Source organism: Ranitomeya imitator, chromosome 5, assembly GCF_032444005.1.
Source record: "Ranitomeya imitator isolate aRanImi1 chromosome 5, aRanImi1.pri, whole genome shotgun sequence".
Taxonomy (NCBI): domain Eukaryota; kingdom Metazoa; phylum Chordata; class Amphibia; order Anura; family Dendrobatidae; genus Ranitomeya; species Ranitomeya imitator.
In genome coordinates this window covers 159,819,451-159,834,995 of record NC_091286.1, presented here as the reverse complement: position 1 = coordinate 159,834,995, position 15,545 = coordinate 159,819,451, and the positions used below count along the sequence as shown (strand labels likewise).

The 15,545-nt window shown below is 46.0% G+C and overlaps 1 protein-coding gene across 1 annotated transcript in view; it reads right to left on the bottom strand.

Annotated features, from left to right (window-relative positions):
• LOC138681613 (pecanex-like protein 2) overlaps positions 1–15,545 on the bottom strand; it is a 1,209,413-nt gene that overhangs the window by 396,194 nt on the left and 797,674 nt on the right. Inside the window, exon 17 of the mRNA XM_069769269.1 lies at positions 422–514. Within this exon, the coding sequence (XP_069625370.1) occupies positions 422–514 (93 nt within the window). The remainder of the gene's footprint in view (positions 1–421; positions 515–15,545) is intronic.

Genomic DNA, 15,545 nt, shown 5'->3' with positions numbered 1-15,545 from the left:
GGATTCCTTACTGGTAATGCTCTTTTAATGAGTCCACGACAGCACCCATTCACTACCCTCCTTAGTCATACACGGTTTCTTCCTGTTAAACTAACAAGTAAATTGCTGTATAGAGTATTTAAGGCATTGACATTATCTGATATGAATTGAACTAAAACCTTGCTGTTCCACTCATACTCTGAAAACTAAACTGAGGAGGAGAGGGGGACCACCTCCTTTTATTCTGTAGGTTTCCTGTTCCTATGGGCGGATCGCCTCTCTTATGTGGGTGCTGTCGTGGACTCATTAAAAGCGAATTACCGGTAAGTTAGACGGCTTTTTATATAAAATTATAAACTCAGAATATGTTAAGCTTCTTTAATTGTTAAGGACAGAGTTATTTTGTATCAACATATTCATATCATTGAATTATGCTACTTACACTTAAGAGGAGAAACACTGTGCTGGCACTGACGGCAAAGGACAAAAAGCCAACCAATGTGCAGACAATCAGATCTGACATAAAGATTTCTTTCTGTGGAGCCAAAAAAAATAATATTTGAGATTATTTTTTAGTGTTTCTGCCACAAGTATTTCATTTAGGTATAAAAATAGGAAAGCTTATCATTATCGCAAGTTCCAAAAAGAGAAGATTGCACAGCAGTGAGTGTGTGGGGGTTGATAGGTTCCCTTTTAAGCCACGTTCACACATTCAGTATTTAACCTCAGAATGTGTAAGCCAAAACAAGGAATGGAGCAATCAAAGGAAAAGTATAATAGAAACACGCCACCGCATCTGTATTTATCACCTACTCCTGGTTTTGGCTTACAAATGCTGATGTGAAATACTCACCAAGTACTGAACGTGAGAACGTGGCCTTAAACTGAGCCCCTATCAGCTGATTAATGTTGCCCAAACCACAATTGCAGCCAGGTATACAGTGGCTTGCAAAAATATTCACCACCTTAGTATTTTTGGGGTTTTGCTACCTCCCCACCTGGAAATTCCCTATTTTTTTTTTTTGAGGGTTTGCATTAGTTTATATAAAGAACATGCCTACAAGCAGGGCCGCATTTGGCATTCATGCTGCCCTAGACACTAAGTGGTCACACCCCCTAATAGTAATAATAATCTGAGAGAAAATGATTACAGTATTTTTCGGACTATAAGACGCACCTGATTATAAGACGCACCCCCAAAATTTGGTGAAGAAAAAGAGAACATTTTTTTATGTTAAATGCGGGTCTGTCTTATAATGCCAGTTTCCGTCTTGCAAATCATATGTCCTTCATCCTGGTATCTATATAACCCCCATCCTTGTGCTGGCACATGCCCCCCAGTGCTGCTGCAAGGCACATGCCCCCCTGATCACTATATGCCCCCTGTACTGCTGTCAGACATATGCCCCCCTGGGTCACTATATGCCCCCCTTTACTGCTGGCAGGCACATGCCCCCTGGGTCACTACATGCCCCCCTGTGCTGGCAGGCACATGCCACCCGGTCACAATATGCCCCCTTGTGCAGGCAGGGACATGCCCCCTGTGCTGCTGGCAGGCACATGGCCCCCCCAGTCACAATACGCCCCCCTGGGCTGCTGACAGGTACAGCCCCCCGGTCACTATATGCCCCACAGTGCTGCTGGCAGGTACAGGCCCCCCCGGTCACTATATGCCCCTGTGCTGCTGGCAGACACATGCCCCCCCTGTGCTGCTGGCAGACACATGCTCCCCCTGTGCTGCTTGCAGGCACATGCCACCCACCCCTGCTTCTGGCAGGCACATGCCCCCCTGCTGCCGGCAGGCATATGCCCCCCCTGTGCTGCCGGCAGGCACATGCCCCTCCCTGTGCGGCTGGCAGGCACATGCTCCCCCCGTGCTTCTGGCAGGCACATGATAAAATAACAAACACTTAACTCACCTTTCCCTGATGGCTCCGTGCTCACAGCTCCTCGGTTGCACTTCCTGTTTCCCAGGCATCGGATCATGTGACCTGGGCACACAGTGATGTCTGTTGTGAATTCTGTGGCAGAGCTCCCTCCTGTGGTCACAAGTGGTACTTCGGCTGATTCTGTCTATGAGCTTCCGTTGGTGGAGGTGAGTGGTACTGCGGCTTCTGAGTTTCCTTCCTCAGGTGATGTGGTGAAGTCGTTAGGTGCTGCTCTATTTAACTCCACCTAGTGCTTTGCTCCTGGCCTCCAGTCAATGTTCTAGTATTGGTCTTGCTTCCTCCTGGATCGTTCCTGTGGCCTGTCTGCTCTGCATAAGCTAAGTTTTGCTTGTGTTATTTTTGTTTGCTATTTTTTCTGTACAGCTTGCTTAATTGGTTTTTCTGGCTTGCTGGAAGCTCTGGGACGCAGAGGGAGCACCTCCGTACCGTTAGTCGGTGCGGAGGGTCTTTTTGCCCCCTCTGCGTGGTTGTTTGTAGGGTTTTGTGTTGACCTCAAAGTTATCTTTCCTATCTTCGGTCTGTTCAGTAAGTTGGGCCTCACTTTGCTAAATCTATTTCATCTCTGCGTTTGTATTTTCATCTCTACTCACAGTCATTATATGTGGGGGGCTGCCTTTTCCTTTGGGGTATTTCTCTGAGGCAAGGTAGGCTTATTTTTCTATCTTAGGCCTAGCTAGTTTCTCAGGCTGTGCCGAGTTGCATAGGGAGCATTAGGCGCAATCCACGGCTGCCTCTAGTGTGGTTGGATAGGATTAGGGATTGCGGTCAGCAGAGTTCCCACGTCTCAGAGCTCGTCCTATGTCTTTTGGTTATTGTCAGGTCACTTTGTGTGCTCTGAACTTCAAGGTCCATTGTGGTTCTGAATTACCTAATCATAACAGTACTGGAGGCCCAAAGTACTAATGCTTCTCAATAGAGGGAAAAAAGAAGTTCTGAGACCATTTTTTTTTCTTTGCACTGTGTTTTGCCTTTTTTTTTTCCCCTAGACATTTGGGTGGTTCAGGACACAGGTGTAGTGATGGACATTAAAGGTCTGTCTTCATGTGTGGATCATCTCACTGCAAGAGTACAAAATATTCAAGACTTTGTGGTTCAGAATTCTATGTTAGAACCAAGAATTCCTATTCCTGATTTGTTTTCTGGAGATAGAGCTAAATTTCTGAGTTTCAAAAATAATTGTAAACTGTTTCTGGCTTTGAAACCTCGCTCCTCTGGTGACCCAGTTCAACAAGTTAGGATCATTATTTCTTTATTACGTGGCGACCCTCAAGACTGGGCATTTTCCCTTGCGCCAGGAGATCCTGCATTATGTAATATTGATGCGTTTTTCCTGGCGCTCGGATTGCTGTACGATGAACCTAATTCGGTGGATCAGGCAGAGAAAAATTTGCTGGCTCTGTGTCAGGGTCAGGATGAGATAGAGATTTATTGTCAGAAGTTTAGAAAGTGGTCCGTGCTCACTCAATGGAATGAAGGTGCGCTGGCAGCTATTTTCAGAAAGGGTCTCTTTGAAGCCCTTAAGGATGTCATGGTGGGATTTCCCATGCCTGCTGGTCTGAATGAGTCTATGTCTTTGGCCATTCAGATCGGTCGCCGCTTGCGTGAGCGTAAATCTGTACACCATTTGGCGGTATTATCCGAGCATAAACCTGAGCCTATGCAGTGCGATAGGACTTTGACCAGAGTTGAACGGCAAGAACACAGACGTCAGAATGGGCTGTGTTTCTACTGTGGTGATTCCACTCATGCTATCTCCGATTGTCCTAAGCGCACTAAGCGGTTCGCTAGGTCTGCCACCATTGGTACGGTACAGTCAAAATTTCTTTTGTCCGTTACTTTGATCTGCTCTTTGTCATCTTATTCTGTCATGGCATTTGTGGATTCAGGCGCTGCCCTGAATTTGATGGACTTGGAGTATGCTAGGCGTTGTGGGTTTTTCTTGGAGCCCTTGCAGTGTCCTATTCCATTGAGAGGAATTGATGCTACGCCTTTGGCCAAGAATAAGCCTCAGTACTGGACCCAGCTGACCATGTGCATGGCTCCTGCACATCAAGGGGATATTCGCTTTCTGGTGTTGCATAATCTGCATGATGTGGTCGTGTTGGGGTTGCCATGGCTACAAGTCCATAACCCAGTATTAGATTGGAAATCAATGTCTGTGTCCAGCTGGGGTTGTCAGGGGGTACATGGTGATGTTCCATTTCTGTCTATTTCGTCATCCACCCCTTCTGAGGTCCCAGAGTTCTTGTCTGATTACCGGGATGTATTTGATGAGCCCAAGTCCAATGCCCTACCTCCGCATAGGGATTGTGATTGTGCTATCGATTTGATTCCTGGTAGTAAGTTTCCTAAAGGTCGACTGTTTAATTTATCTGTACCTGAGCACGCCGCTATGCGGAGTTACGTGAAGGAGTCCTTGGAGAAAGGTCATATTCGCCCGTCATCGTCGCCATTGGGAGCGGGGTTCTTTTTTGTGGCCAAGAAGGATGGTTCGCTGAGACCTTGTATAGATTACCGCCTTCTAAATAAAATCACGGTCAAATTTCAGTACCCCTTGCCGCTGCTATCTGATTTGTTTGCTCGGATCAAGGGGGCTAGTTGGTTCACCAAGATAGATCTTTGTGGTGCGTATAATCTTGTGCGTATTAAGCGGGGCGATGAATGGAAAACTGCATTTAATACGCCCGAGGGCCATTTTGAGTACCTAGTTATGCCTTTCGGACTTGCCAATGCTCCATCGGTGTTTCAGTCCTTTATGCATGACATCTTCCGAGAGTATCTGGATAAATTCCTGATTGTATACTTGGATGATATTTTGGTCTTCTCGGATGATTGGGAGTCTCATGTGAAGCAGGTCAGAATGGTGTTCCAGGTCCTGCGTGCTAATTCTTTGTTTGTGAAGGGATCAAAGTGTCTCTTTGGTGTTCAGAAGGTTTCATTTTTGGGGTTCATTTTTTCCCCTTCTACTATCGAGATGGACCCTGTTAAGGTCCAGGCCATCTATGATTGGACTCAGCCGACATCTCTGAAGAGTCTGCAAAAGTTCCTGGGCTTTGCTAATTTTTATCGTCACTTCATCTGTAATTTTTCTAGTATTGCTAAACCATTGACCGATTTGACCAAGAAGGGTGCTGATGTGGTCAATTGGTCTTCTGTTGCTGTGGAAGCTTTTCAAGAGTTAAAGCGTCGTTTTTCTTCTGCCCCTGTGTTGTGTCAACCAGATGTTTCGCTTCCGTTCCAGGTCGAGGTTGATGCTTCTGAAATTGGAGCGGGGGCTGTTTTGTCGCAGAGAAGTTCTGATTGCTCAGTGATGAAACCATGCGCCTTCTTTTCCAGGAAGTTTTCGCCTGCTGAGTGCAATTATGATGTTGGCAATTGAGAGTTGCTGGCCATGAAGTGGGCATTCGAGGAGTGGCGTCATTGGCTTGAAGGAGCTAAGCATCGCGTGGTGGTCTTGACTGATCACAAGAACTTGACTTATCTCGAGTCTGCCAAACGGTTGAATCCTAGACAGGCTCGTTGGTCGCTGTTTTTCTCCCGTTTTGACTTTGTGGTTTCGTACCTTCCGGGCTCTAAAAATGTGAAGGCGGATGCCCTGTCTAGGAGTTTTGTGCCCGACTCTCTGGGTTTGTCTGAGCCGGCGGGTATTCTCAAAGAGGGAGTAATTTTGTCTGCCATCTCCCCTGATTTGCGGCGGGTGCTGCAAAAATTTCAGGCTAATAAACCTGATCGTTGCCCAGCGGAGAAACTGTTTCTCCCTGATAGGTGGACGAATAAAGTTATCTCTGAGGTTCATTGTTCGGTGTTGGCTGGTCATCCTGGAATCTTTGGTACCAGAGATTTAGTGGCTAGATCCTTTTGGTGGCCGTCTCTGTCGCGGGATGTGCGTTCTTTTGTGCAGTCCTGTGGGATTTGTGCTTGGGCTAAGCCCTGCTGTTCTCGTGCCAGTGGGTTGCTTTTGCCCTTGCTGGTCCCGAAGAGGCCTTGGACACATATCTCTATGGATTTTATTTCGGATCTCCCCGTCTCTCAAAAAATGAGGGTCATTTGGGTGGTTTGTGATCGCTTCTCTAAGATGATCCATTTGGTACCATTGTCTAAATTACCTTTCTCCTCTGATTTGGTGCCATTGTTCTTCCAGCATGTGGTTCGTTTACATGGCATTCCAGAGAACATCGTTTCTGACAGAGGTTCCCAGTTTGTTTCGAGGTTTTGGCGAACTTTTTGTGGTAGGATGGGCATTGATTTGTCTTTTTCCTCGGCTTTCCATCCTCAGACTAATGGCCAGACCGAACGAACCAATCAGACCTTGGAAACATATCTGAGATGCTTTGTTTCTGCTGATCAGGATGATTGGGTGTCCTTCTTGCCTTTGGCTGAGTTCGCCCTTAATAATCGGGCCAGCTCGGCTACCTTGTTTTCGCCGTTTTTCTGCAACTCTGGGTTCCATCCTCGTTTCTCTTCAGGGCAGGTTGAGTCTTCGGACTGTCCTGGTGTGGATACGGTGGTGGACAGGTTACAGCAGATTTGGACTCATGTAGTGGACAATTTGACCTTGTCCCAGGAGAAGGCTCAACGTTTCGCTAATCGCAGACGCTGTGTAGGTCCCCGACTTCGTGTTGGGGATTTGGTTTGGTTGTCATCTCTTCATATTCCTGTGAAGATTTCCTCTCCTAAGTTTAAGCCTCGTTTCATTGGTCCGTATAGGATTTCTGAGGTTCTTAATCCTGTGTCTTTTCGTTTGACCCTTCCAGATTCTTTTTCCATCCATAACGTATTCCATAGGTCATTGTTGCGGAGATACGTGGCACCTATGGTTCCATCTGTTGATCCTCCTGCCCCGGTTTTGGTGGAGGGGGAGTTGGAGTATATTGTGGAGAAGATTTTGGATTCTCGTGTTTCAAGACGGAAACTCCAGTATCTGGTTAAGTGGAAGGGTTATGCTCAGGAAGATAATTCCTGGGTCTTTGCCTCTGATGTCCATGCTGCCGATCTTGTTCGTGCCTTTCATATGGCTCATCCTGGTCGGCCTGGGGGCTCTGGTGAGGGTTCGGTGACCCCTCCTCAAGGGGGGGGTACTGTTGTGAATTCTGTGGCAGAGCTCCCTCCTGTGGTCACAAGTGGTACTTCGGCTGATTCTGTCTATGAGCTTCCATTGGTGGAGGTGAGTGGTACTGCGGCTTCTGAGTTTCCTTCCTCAGGTGATGTGGTGAAGTCGTTAGGTGCTGCTCTATTTAACTCCACCTAGTGCTTTGCTCCTGGCCTCCAGTCAATGTTCTAGTATTGGTCTTGCTTCCTCCTGGATCGTTCCTGTGGCCTGTCTGCTCTGCATAAGCTAAGTTTTGCTTGTGTTATTTTTGTTTGCTATTTTTTCTGTACAGCTTGCTTAATTGGTTTTTCTGGCTTGCTGGAAGCTCTGGGACGCAGAGGGAGCACCTCCGTACCGTTAGTCGGTGCGGAGGGTCTTTTTGCCCCCTCTGCGTGGTTGTTTGTAGGGTTTTGTGTTGACCGCAAAGTTATCTTTCCTATCTTCGGTCTGTTCAGTAAGTTGGGCCTCACTTTGCTAAATCTATTTCATCTCTGCGTTTGTATTTTCATCTCTACTCACAGTCATTATATGTGGGGGGCTGCCTTTTCCTTTGGGGTATTTCTCTGAGGCAAGGTAGGCTTATTTTTCTATCTTACGCCTAGCTAGTTTCTCAGGCTGTGCCGAGTTGCATAGGGAGCGTTAGGCGCAATCCACGGCTGCCTCTAGTGTGGTTGGATAGGATTAGGGATTGCGGTCAGCAGAGTTCCCACGTCTCAGAGCTCGTCCTATGTCTTTTGGTTATTGTCAGGTCACTTTGTGTGCTCTGAACTTCAAGGTCCATTGTGGTTCTGAATTACCTAATCATAACAGATGTCATCACTGTGCTGTGCCAATCACATGATCGGATGTCAGCACAGACACCGGAAGCAACGAGGAGCTGTGAGCATGGAGCCATCAGGGGAAGGTGTTAAGTGTTTGTTATTTTATCAGGTGCCTGCCAGCAGCACGGGGGGGGGGGGGGGGGGGGAGCATGGGCCTGCCAGCAGCACAGGGAGTGAAAAGCATGTGCCTGCCAGCAGCACAGGGGGGCATATCCTTGATGGGAGTGTGGGGGAGATGCAGGCACATGTAATATTCGCTGCTCCCCTGTGAATCAACTCGGCACAGGTTCAGCACGGAGGTGATGGACAGCAGGTGCAGTGAATATTACATGAGGCTAATGAGCGGGAGCACAGAACCTCCTGCTGTCTCTGTAGCCTGCAGCCAGCCCACCCCAGCCCCCTGACACCACTCCAGAGCCACCCCCCTCCTCTACAGCACAGCACAGCACACAGATTCGGATTATAAGACGCACCCCCCACTTTCCCCAAAAATTTTGGGGAACAAAAGTGCGTCTTATAGTCCGAAAAATACGGTAATTTTTTCTCAGGTGTCATCCTAGTAGCTTCTGCTTTTTTCTCTTCTGTTCTTTTCTACAGAAGAAGTGCTTGCTTCCAAGCCAATAAAAACCCTTTGGAAGGACACGTTTCACTAAGTAAGCAATCGGTGAGACAGATGCAAAATGGAAGAAAACTGGAAGCCTTCCAATTTGCATCTGTTTTTACAGATCCCCATACACTTGAATGACCGAGTCTGATGTGCAAATCAGAAGCGAATAGGACCTGCTCGGAGTCACCTGGGTCTTTCTAATATCCATGATTTTAACAGATATGTGAATTGCATTTGGTACAGAAATGGTTGCAGCTGGTGTCTTCCACCACAGCCTAGATCGTTGATCGTGTGGTCATCGACCAAGATTTCAGAACTAACACCTCCCCCACCTCCATGACTGAATACTGAATGTTGGTGGGAAGAATAAAGTTCATTTTTCCATTGCTGCATTCAGCTGTGCGCAGACGCCAAACAGCATAATAATGCTAATAGCCTGCAGATTAACTGCATATCTGCAGGTTAATAGCGTTATTTCTGGTGACCGGTTCCCTTTAAAATTTAACTATTTGGCTACAATAATCAAAGGTATGTGTGGAGAAAAGAGCACATAATTTCAGAAAAAGAACATCTTGCCAATCATTAAGCATCGGGGTGGATCAATCATGCTTTGGGGTGTAATGCCCGCCAGGGCCATGGGGTACTCAGGACTGGGTCCCGTCGTTATTAAAGGGGTGGTCGTGGTGGAAGTGACCCGGTCCGTGGCCCTGGGCACCCAAGTAAAAGGGATAGTCTTTAAAGGGATTTGTAAAGTAATAAAAGTTTGTGAAGCCACCTGTGGTACTCGGTCAGGGGTGACCGACAATGCTTAAAGGGGTCCTCTGGGGTGACAGTACTGCAGCAAAGATGGTATCACTTCCCAAATGTGAATCTGGGTCCCCAGGGCTCCCGGTGTGTTTGGATGGTGTGGTGCCTGAAATAAACTGAGGACACAGGGTTGCAGTCTCTTTATCTGGTTTACTGATGGTAGACCGCCACAGTCCAGGGTACCAGCAACAAGTGTTGGTGTGGTCCAGTTGGCCTGGAGGCAATGGTGGATCCCTCTCCCAGTTGAGGTTCATAAGCCTTCCTTCTCGCGCTTTTATGTGAGTTCCTTGGTTCCTGTGGCTTCCTTACAAGGTCCTCTCTCTCCTGTCCTGGGACAGTACCCATATGGTGGGCAGTGAGAGCCTTTCTACAGGGTCTCTATCATGACCCGGGCTCTATTTACTGCTGCACCTTTGGGTGTGGGTGCAGACAGACGACTTGGAGTCTTCTGCCCTCCGGTTCTGCTGTGGGACGTGAAGTATTACACAGCCTCGGGCTCCTGGTGCCCGGTTTCTGCACTTCACCTTAGAGGGTGCCCGACCACAGTTCCCCCTCCAGCTCCTTTGTTCTCTTTTGCTTCTAACCTCTGACATTTGCTATCAATGTAACCTGTCTGGTTCTCTTCTGTCCTGGAGCTGCAGCACCACACGTGGCTGCACGGCCTCACTCTCTGCTGTCACTCCTCTTTCCTCCACTGTCTGCTCTGGTCTCCCTGGACCAAATAACTGACTCCTCCAAGCCAGAATATATATGTTTGGGGAAGCTCCCCTGAATCCAGATTCAGAGCTCCTCCTTCTGGCCTGCATTCAGAATGTGTTGCATGTAGATGTACTACCTGTTAAAGGGAATCTTCCCTGCTTCCAGGCATGACTTCACCCTCCCTGAAAGGAAGGCAACATTACTGTAACAACCAGGTTACCTGGGGTGTTACAGGGGCTGTGTTGCAACCAATGGCACGGGGAAGATTTCACAGGTAGAGGGAAGAATGGATTCTATGAAATTTCAATAATTTCTTTATCCAAAAATCATACCATCTGTAATAAAGCTGAAGTTGAAAGGAAAATGGCTTCTACAAATGGATAATATTCCTAAACACAAGTCAAAATCCACAATGCACTACCTCAAAAGGCTGAAGCTGAAGGTTTTGCAATGGCCCTCACAGTTCCCTGTTCTGAACATCATTGAAAATCTGTGACTAGGCCTAAAAATAGCAGTGCAGCAAGACAACCCAGGAATCTCACAGAACTGGAAGAATTTTACTAAGCAGAATGCATGAAAAGCCCTCAAACAAGAATTGAAAGACTCTTGGCTGGCTACAAAAAAAGTGTTTACAAGCTGTGATACTTTCAAAAAGGAGTGCTACTATGTGTTAACCGTGCAGGGTGCCCAAACTTTTGCATTGGCCCATTTTCCTTGTTGTAATTTTTAAAATGTAAGAAATGAAAAAAAAATAAAAAATAATATATATATATATATATATATATATATATATATATATATATATATATAATTTTAGAGATTCAAGTTAGAAGTCGATTTCTGCCGCCATCGTTGCTCAAAGAACTGAAGGGTATTTTAACTGTGGAATGGGCTAAAATTCCTTTGGAAACAATTCACACCTTGTATGAATCCATACCTCGAAAAATCGACCATAAATGCTTAATAATGTTGAGGTCTGGAGATTGTGGGGGCCAGATGAGATGCTCAACTTCATTAGAATGTTCCTCGTGCCATGCTTTTAGCAATTCTAGCTGTATGAATTGGTGCATTATCATCCTGAAAGATGGCGATCCCCTCAGGGAACAATGCTTGAACCATTGGATGCACTTGGTCGCCCAAAATGCCTAAATAATCTCGGCTGTTAATTCTTCCATGAAGGGATATCATTGGCCCAGCGGATCTCCACGAAATAGCACCCCAGATCATCACAGAACCTCCGCCATGTTTTACGGTTGGGAGAAGGCAGTCTGGATGGAATGCTTCTTTCGGTTGTCTCCAAACGTACACTCGGCCGGAGGTTGGAAACGGGGTAAACGATGATTCGTCTGAGAAGATCACATGTTTCCACTGCTCGAGGGACCAATTCTGCAGGTTTCTACACCACTCTAAACCCTTGGAAACATTTGTCATTGAGAGCAGCGGTTTTCTAATTGCAGCTCTTCCGTGGAATCTAGAATTGTGCAGCTCCCGACCAACAGTTTTCGTGGAAACTGGGTTCTGTAGGTGTTCATTGAGCTCAGCAGTGATTTTCGGAGCCATAGTCTTGCGATCCTCTCTCACAATTCACTTTAGAGTTCGATGGTCTCTCTGTCAACTTCGACTTTTGGCCGGACCTGTACTTTGCTGAGGACGTTTTTTCCTTCTCTTTCAAATGCAGTCATTACTTTGGAGACATTACCTCTTGACACGCCAAGCATTCGGGCACTTTCTGTTACACTAGCGCCTGCCATACGAGCACCAACAATTTAGCCTCTATGAAAATCCGAGAGGTCTGCCATTGGTATCAGGTACTCATCAATGTTCTTACAATTCTGCCAAACACACAGTTAATTTACATACACATATCACATAAGACAAATAATCAACAACAATACATTACCATATGTTACGGTTTGCATGTTCATAACATGTTCGAAGACTATAATGCCAAAACGTTAGGTGTTTCCATTATTTGGTCCAATATAATATATATATATATATATATATATATATATATATATATATATGTATAATTTATATATAAATGTGTATATATGTATAATTATACACATATATACACACACCGTACAGAAAGCATTCAGACCCCTTTACATTTTCACTCTTGTGTGTGGGTGGACAGTGTTGCTTCGTAAGTGGACAGTTTGATTTCACAGAAGATTGATTTACTTGGAGATATATTCTATTGTTTAAGTGTTCCCTTTATTTTTTGAGCAGCGTATATATATCTATTCTATTCCTAACATGTCAGTGTGATTTTACTGAGCGCAGTACATGAATTGCCGGCTTTTCAAAGGGCACCGGACACTACAATGTCTGTTTTTTGTCATCAGCACTTAAACAACAGAATATAACTCCAAGTAAATCAAACTTCTGTGAAATCAAACTGTCCACTTAGGAAGCAACACTGTTTGACAATCAATTTCACATGCTGTTGTGCAAATGAAATAGACAACAGATGGAAATTATTGGAAATTATCAAGACACACTCAATAAAGGAGTTGTTCTGTAGGTGAGGACCACAGACCACATCTCTGACCAATGCTTTCTGGCTGATGTTTTGGTCACTTCTGAATGCTGGTTGTGCTTTCACACTCGTGGTAGCATGAGACAGACTCTACAACCCACACAAATGGCTCAGGAAGTGCAACTCATCCAGGATGGCACATCAATGCGATCTGTGTCTGTCATCATAGTGTCCAGAGGCTGGAGGCGCTACCAGGAGACAGGCCAGTACACCAGGAGACATGGAGAGGGCCGTAGGAGGGCAACAACCTAGCAGCAGGACCGCTACCTCAGCATTTGTGCAAGGAGGAACAGGAGGAGCACTGTCAAAGCCCTGCAAAATAACCTCCAGCATGCCACAAATGTGCATGTGTCTGCACAAACGGTTAGAAAACTACTCCATGAGGATGGTCTGAGTGCCCGACATCCACTGATGGTGGTTGTTCCCACAGCCCAACACTGTGCAGGACACGTGGCATTTGCCACAGAACACCAGGATTGGCAAATTCGCCACTGGCGCCCTGTGCTCTTAACAGATGAAAGCAGGTTCACACTGAGCGTGCAAAGCCATCATCAAAACAAAAGGTGGCTACTTTGAAGAACCAAGAATATAAGACATAATTTTAGTTGTTTCAAACTTTTTTGTTAAGTATATAATTCCACATGTGTTAATTCATAGTTTTGATGCCTTCAGTGTGGATAATGTACAATTTTCATAGTGAAAATACAGAAAAAATTTTAAATGAGGTGTGTCCAAACTCTTGGTCTGTAATGTGTATATGTGTGTGTATACATACATACATACATACATACATACACAGTTAAGTCCATATATATTTGGACAGACAACATTTTTCTAGTTTTGGTTATAGACATTACCACAATGAATTTTATACAAAACAATTCAGATGCAGTTGAAGTTCAGACTTTCAGCTTTCATTTGAGGGTATCCACATTAAAACTGGATGAAGGGTTTAGGAGTTTCAGCTCCTTAACATGTGCCACCCTGTTTTCAAAGGGACCAAAAGTAATTGGTCAGATTAAATAATTTTAAATAAAATTTTCATTTCTAGTGCTTGGTTGAAAACCCTTTGTTGGCAATGACTGCCTGAAGTATTGAACTCATGGACATCACCAGACGCTGTTTTTCCTCCTTTTTGATGCTTTGGCTGTGTGAGGGCTGACTGGAGGGGAGCATGTAGCGGGCACTGACTGCGGGGAGGAAGGAGCGGCCATTTTGCTGGCGGACTGTGCCCGTCGCTGATTGGTCATGACAATGGTCATGGGAGTTTTGCCATGACCAATCAGCGACTTGGATTTTTCCATCATACATGACGGCACCACGAGAGAGGGCATCTGTCCATCAAGGACAGGAAACCTTCAAGATAAAAGGGGCGGCTCCTCTCTCCACATCAGTTCCTGCAAAAGGGCTTAGATCTGGGTTTAGTTGTTAGTACCCTCAAAGTACACATTTCAGCTTTAGCAGCCTTATTCAACTGTGACCTGGCAAGCAATAGATGGGTGATGAGGTTTATCCGATCCTGTAATAGAGCTGACTCTCTCCATCCCCTACTCCTCCACCATGGGATCTAAATTTGGTGTTGACAGCTTTGACAGAAAGCCCCTTTGAGCCGTTAAATACATCAGATAAAGTACTAACATTAAAGACAGCTTTGTTATTGGCACTTACATCGGCCCGTAGGATTGCGGATTTACACGCGTTGTCAGCTGACCCCCCTTACACACAAGTTTTGGACGATAGGGTTGTATTAAAATTAGATCTGGCATATCTCCCCAAAGTGGTATCGAGATTCCATAGGGCTCAGGATATAACCCTACCCTCTTTCTGTCCCAATCCTAGTAACAAGAAAGAGGAGAGTCTCCATTACCGAGATGTCAGGAGATGTATCCTACAGTATTTAGAAATGACAAAATCCTGGAGGAAGCAGAGGGCTTTATTTGTTTCATTCCAGGGGTCAAGGAAGGGCCTTAAAGCCTCAAAACAAACTATCGCTAGATGGGTGAGAGAGGCCATTATTCTAGCGTATAGTAGTGCAGGCAGGGTTGTTCCACAGGGTCTGAAAGCCCACTCCACGAGGTTCATGGCGACGTCGTGGGCAGAGAGAGCAGATGCTACTATTGACCAAATCTGTAAGGCGGCCACTTGGTCCTCTCCGTCTACATTTTTTTTAACCCCTTTCTGCCAAACGACGTACTATTCCATCCATGTGGGGTGGGCCCTAATTCCCATGGATGGAATAGTACGTCCAAGGTGATCGGCCGTGCTCACGGGGGGAGAACGGCCGATCGCGGCCGGGTGTCAGCTGCCTATCGCAGCTGACATCCGGCACTATGTGCCAGGAGCGGTCAAGGACCGCCCCCGGCACATTAACCCCCGGCACACTGCGATCAAACATGATCGCTATGTGCCGGCGGTATAGGGAAGCGTCGCGCAGGGAGGGGGCTCCCTGCGGGCTTCCCTGAGACCCCCGCAGCAACGCGATGTGATCGCTTTGCTGCGAGGGTCTCCTTACCTCCCTCCCTGCTCCAGACCCGGATCCAAGATGGCAGCAGCATCCGGGTCCTGCAGGGAGGGAGGTGGCTTACCAAGTGCCTGCTCAGAGACAGAGACAGAGATCGGTGATCTGACAGAGTGCTGTGCAAACTGTCAGATCACCAAACTGTGATGTTTCCCCCCCCCCCCTGGGGCAAAGTAAAAAAAAAAAAAATTCCACATGTGTAAAATAAAAAAAATCCTAAGTAACGATAAAAAAAAAATATATATTATTCCCATAAATACATTTCTTTATCTAAATTAAAAAAAGCAAACAATAAAAGTACACATATTTAGTATCGCCGCGTCCGTAATGACCCTACCTATAAAACTGTCCCACTAGTTAACCCCTTCAGTAAACACCGTAAGAAAAAAAAAAAAACGAGGCAAAAAACAACACTTTATTATCATACCGCCGAACAAAAAGTGGAATAACACGCGATCAAAAAGACAGATATAAATAACCATGGTACCGCTGAAAGCATCATCTCGTCCTGCAAAAAATGAGCCACCATAC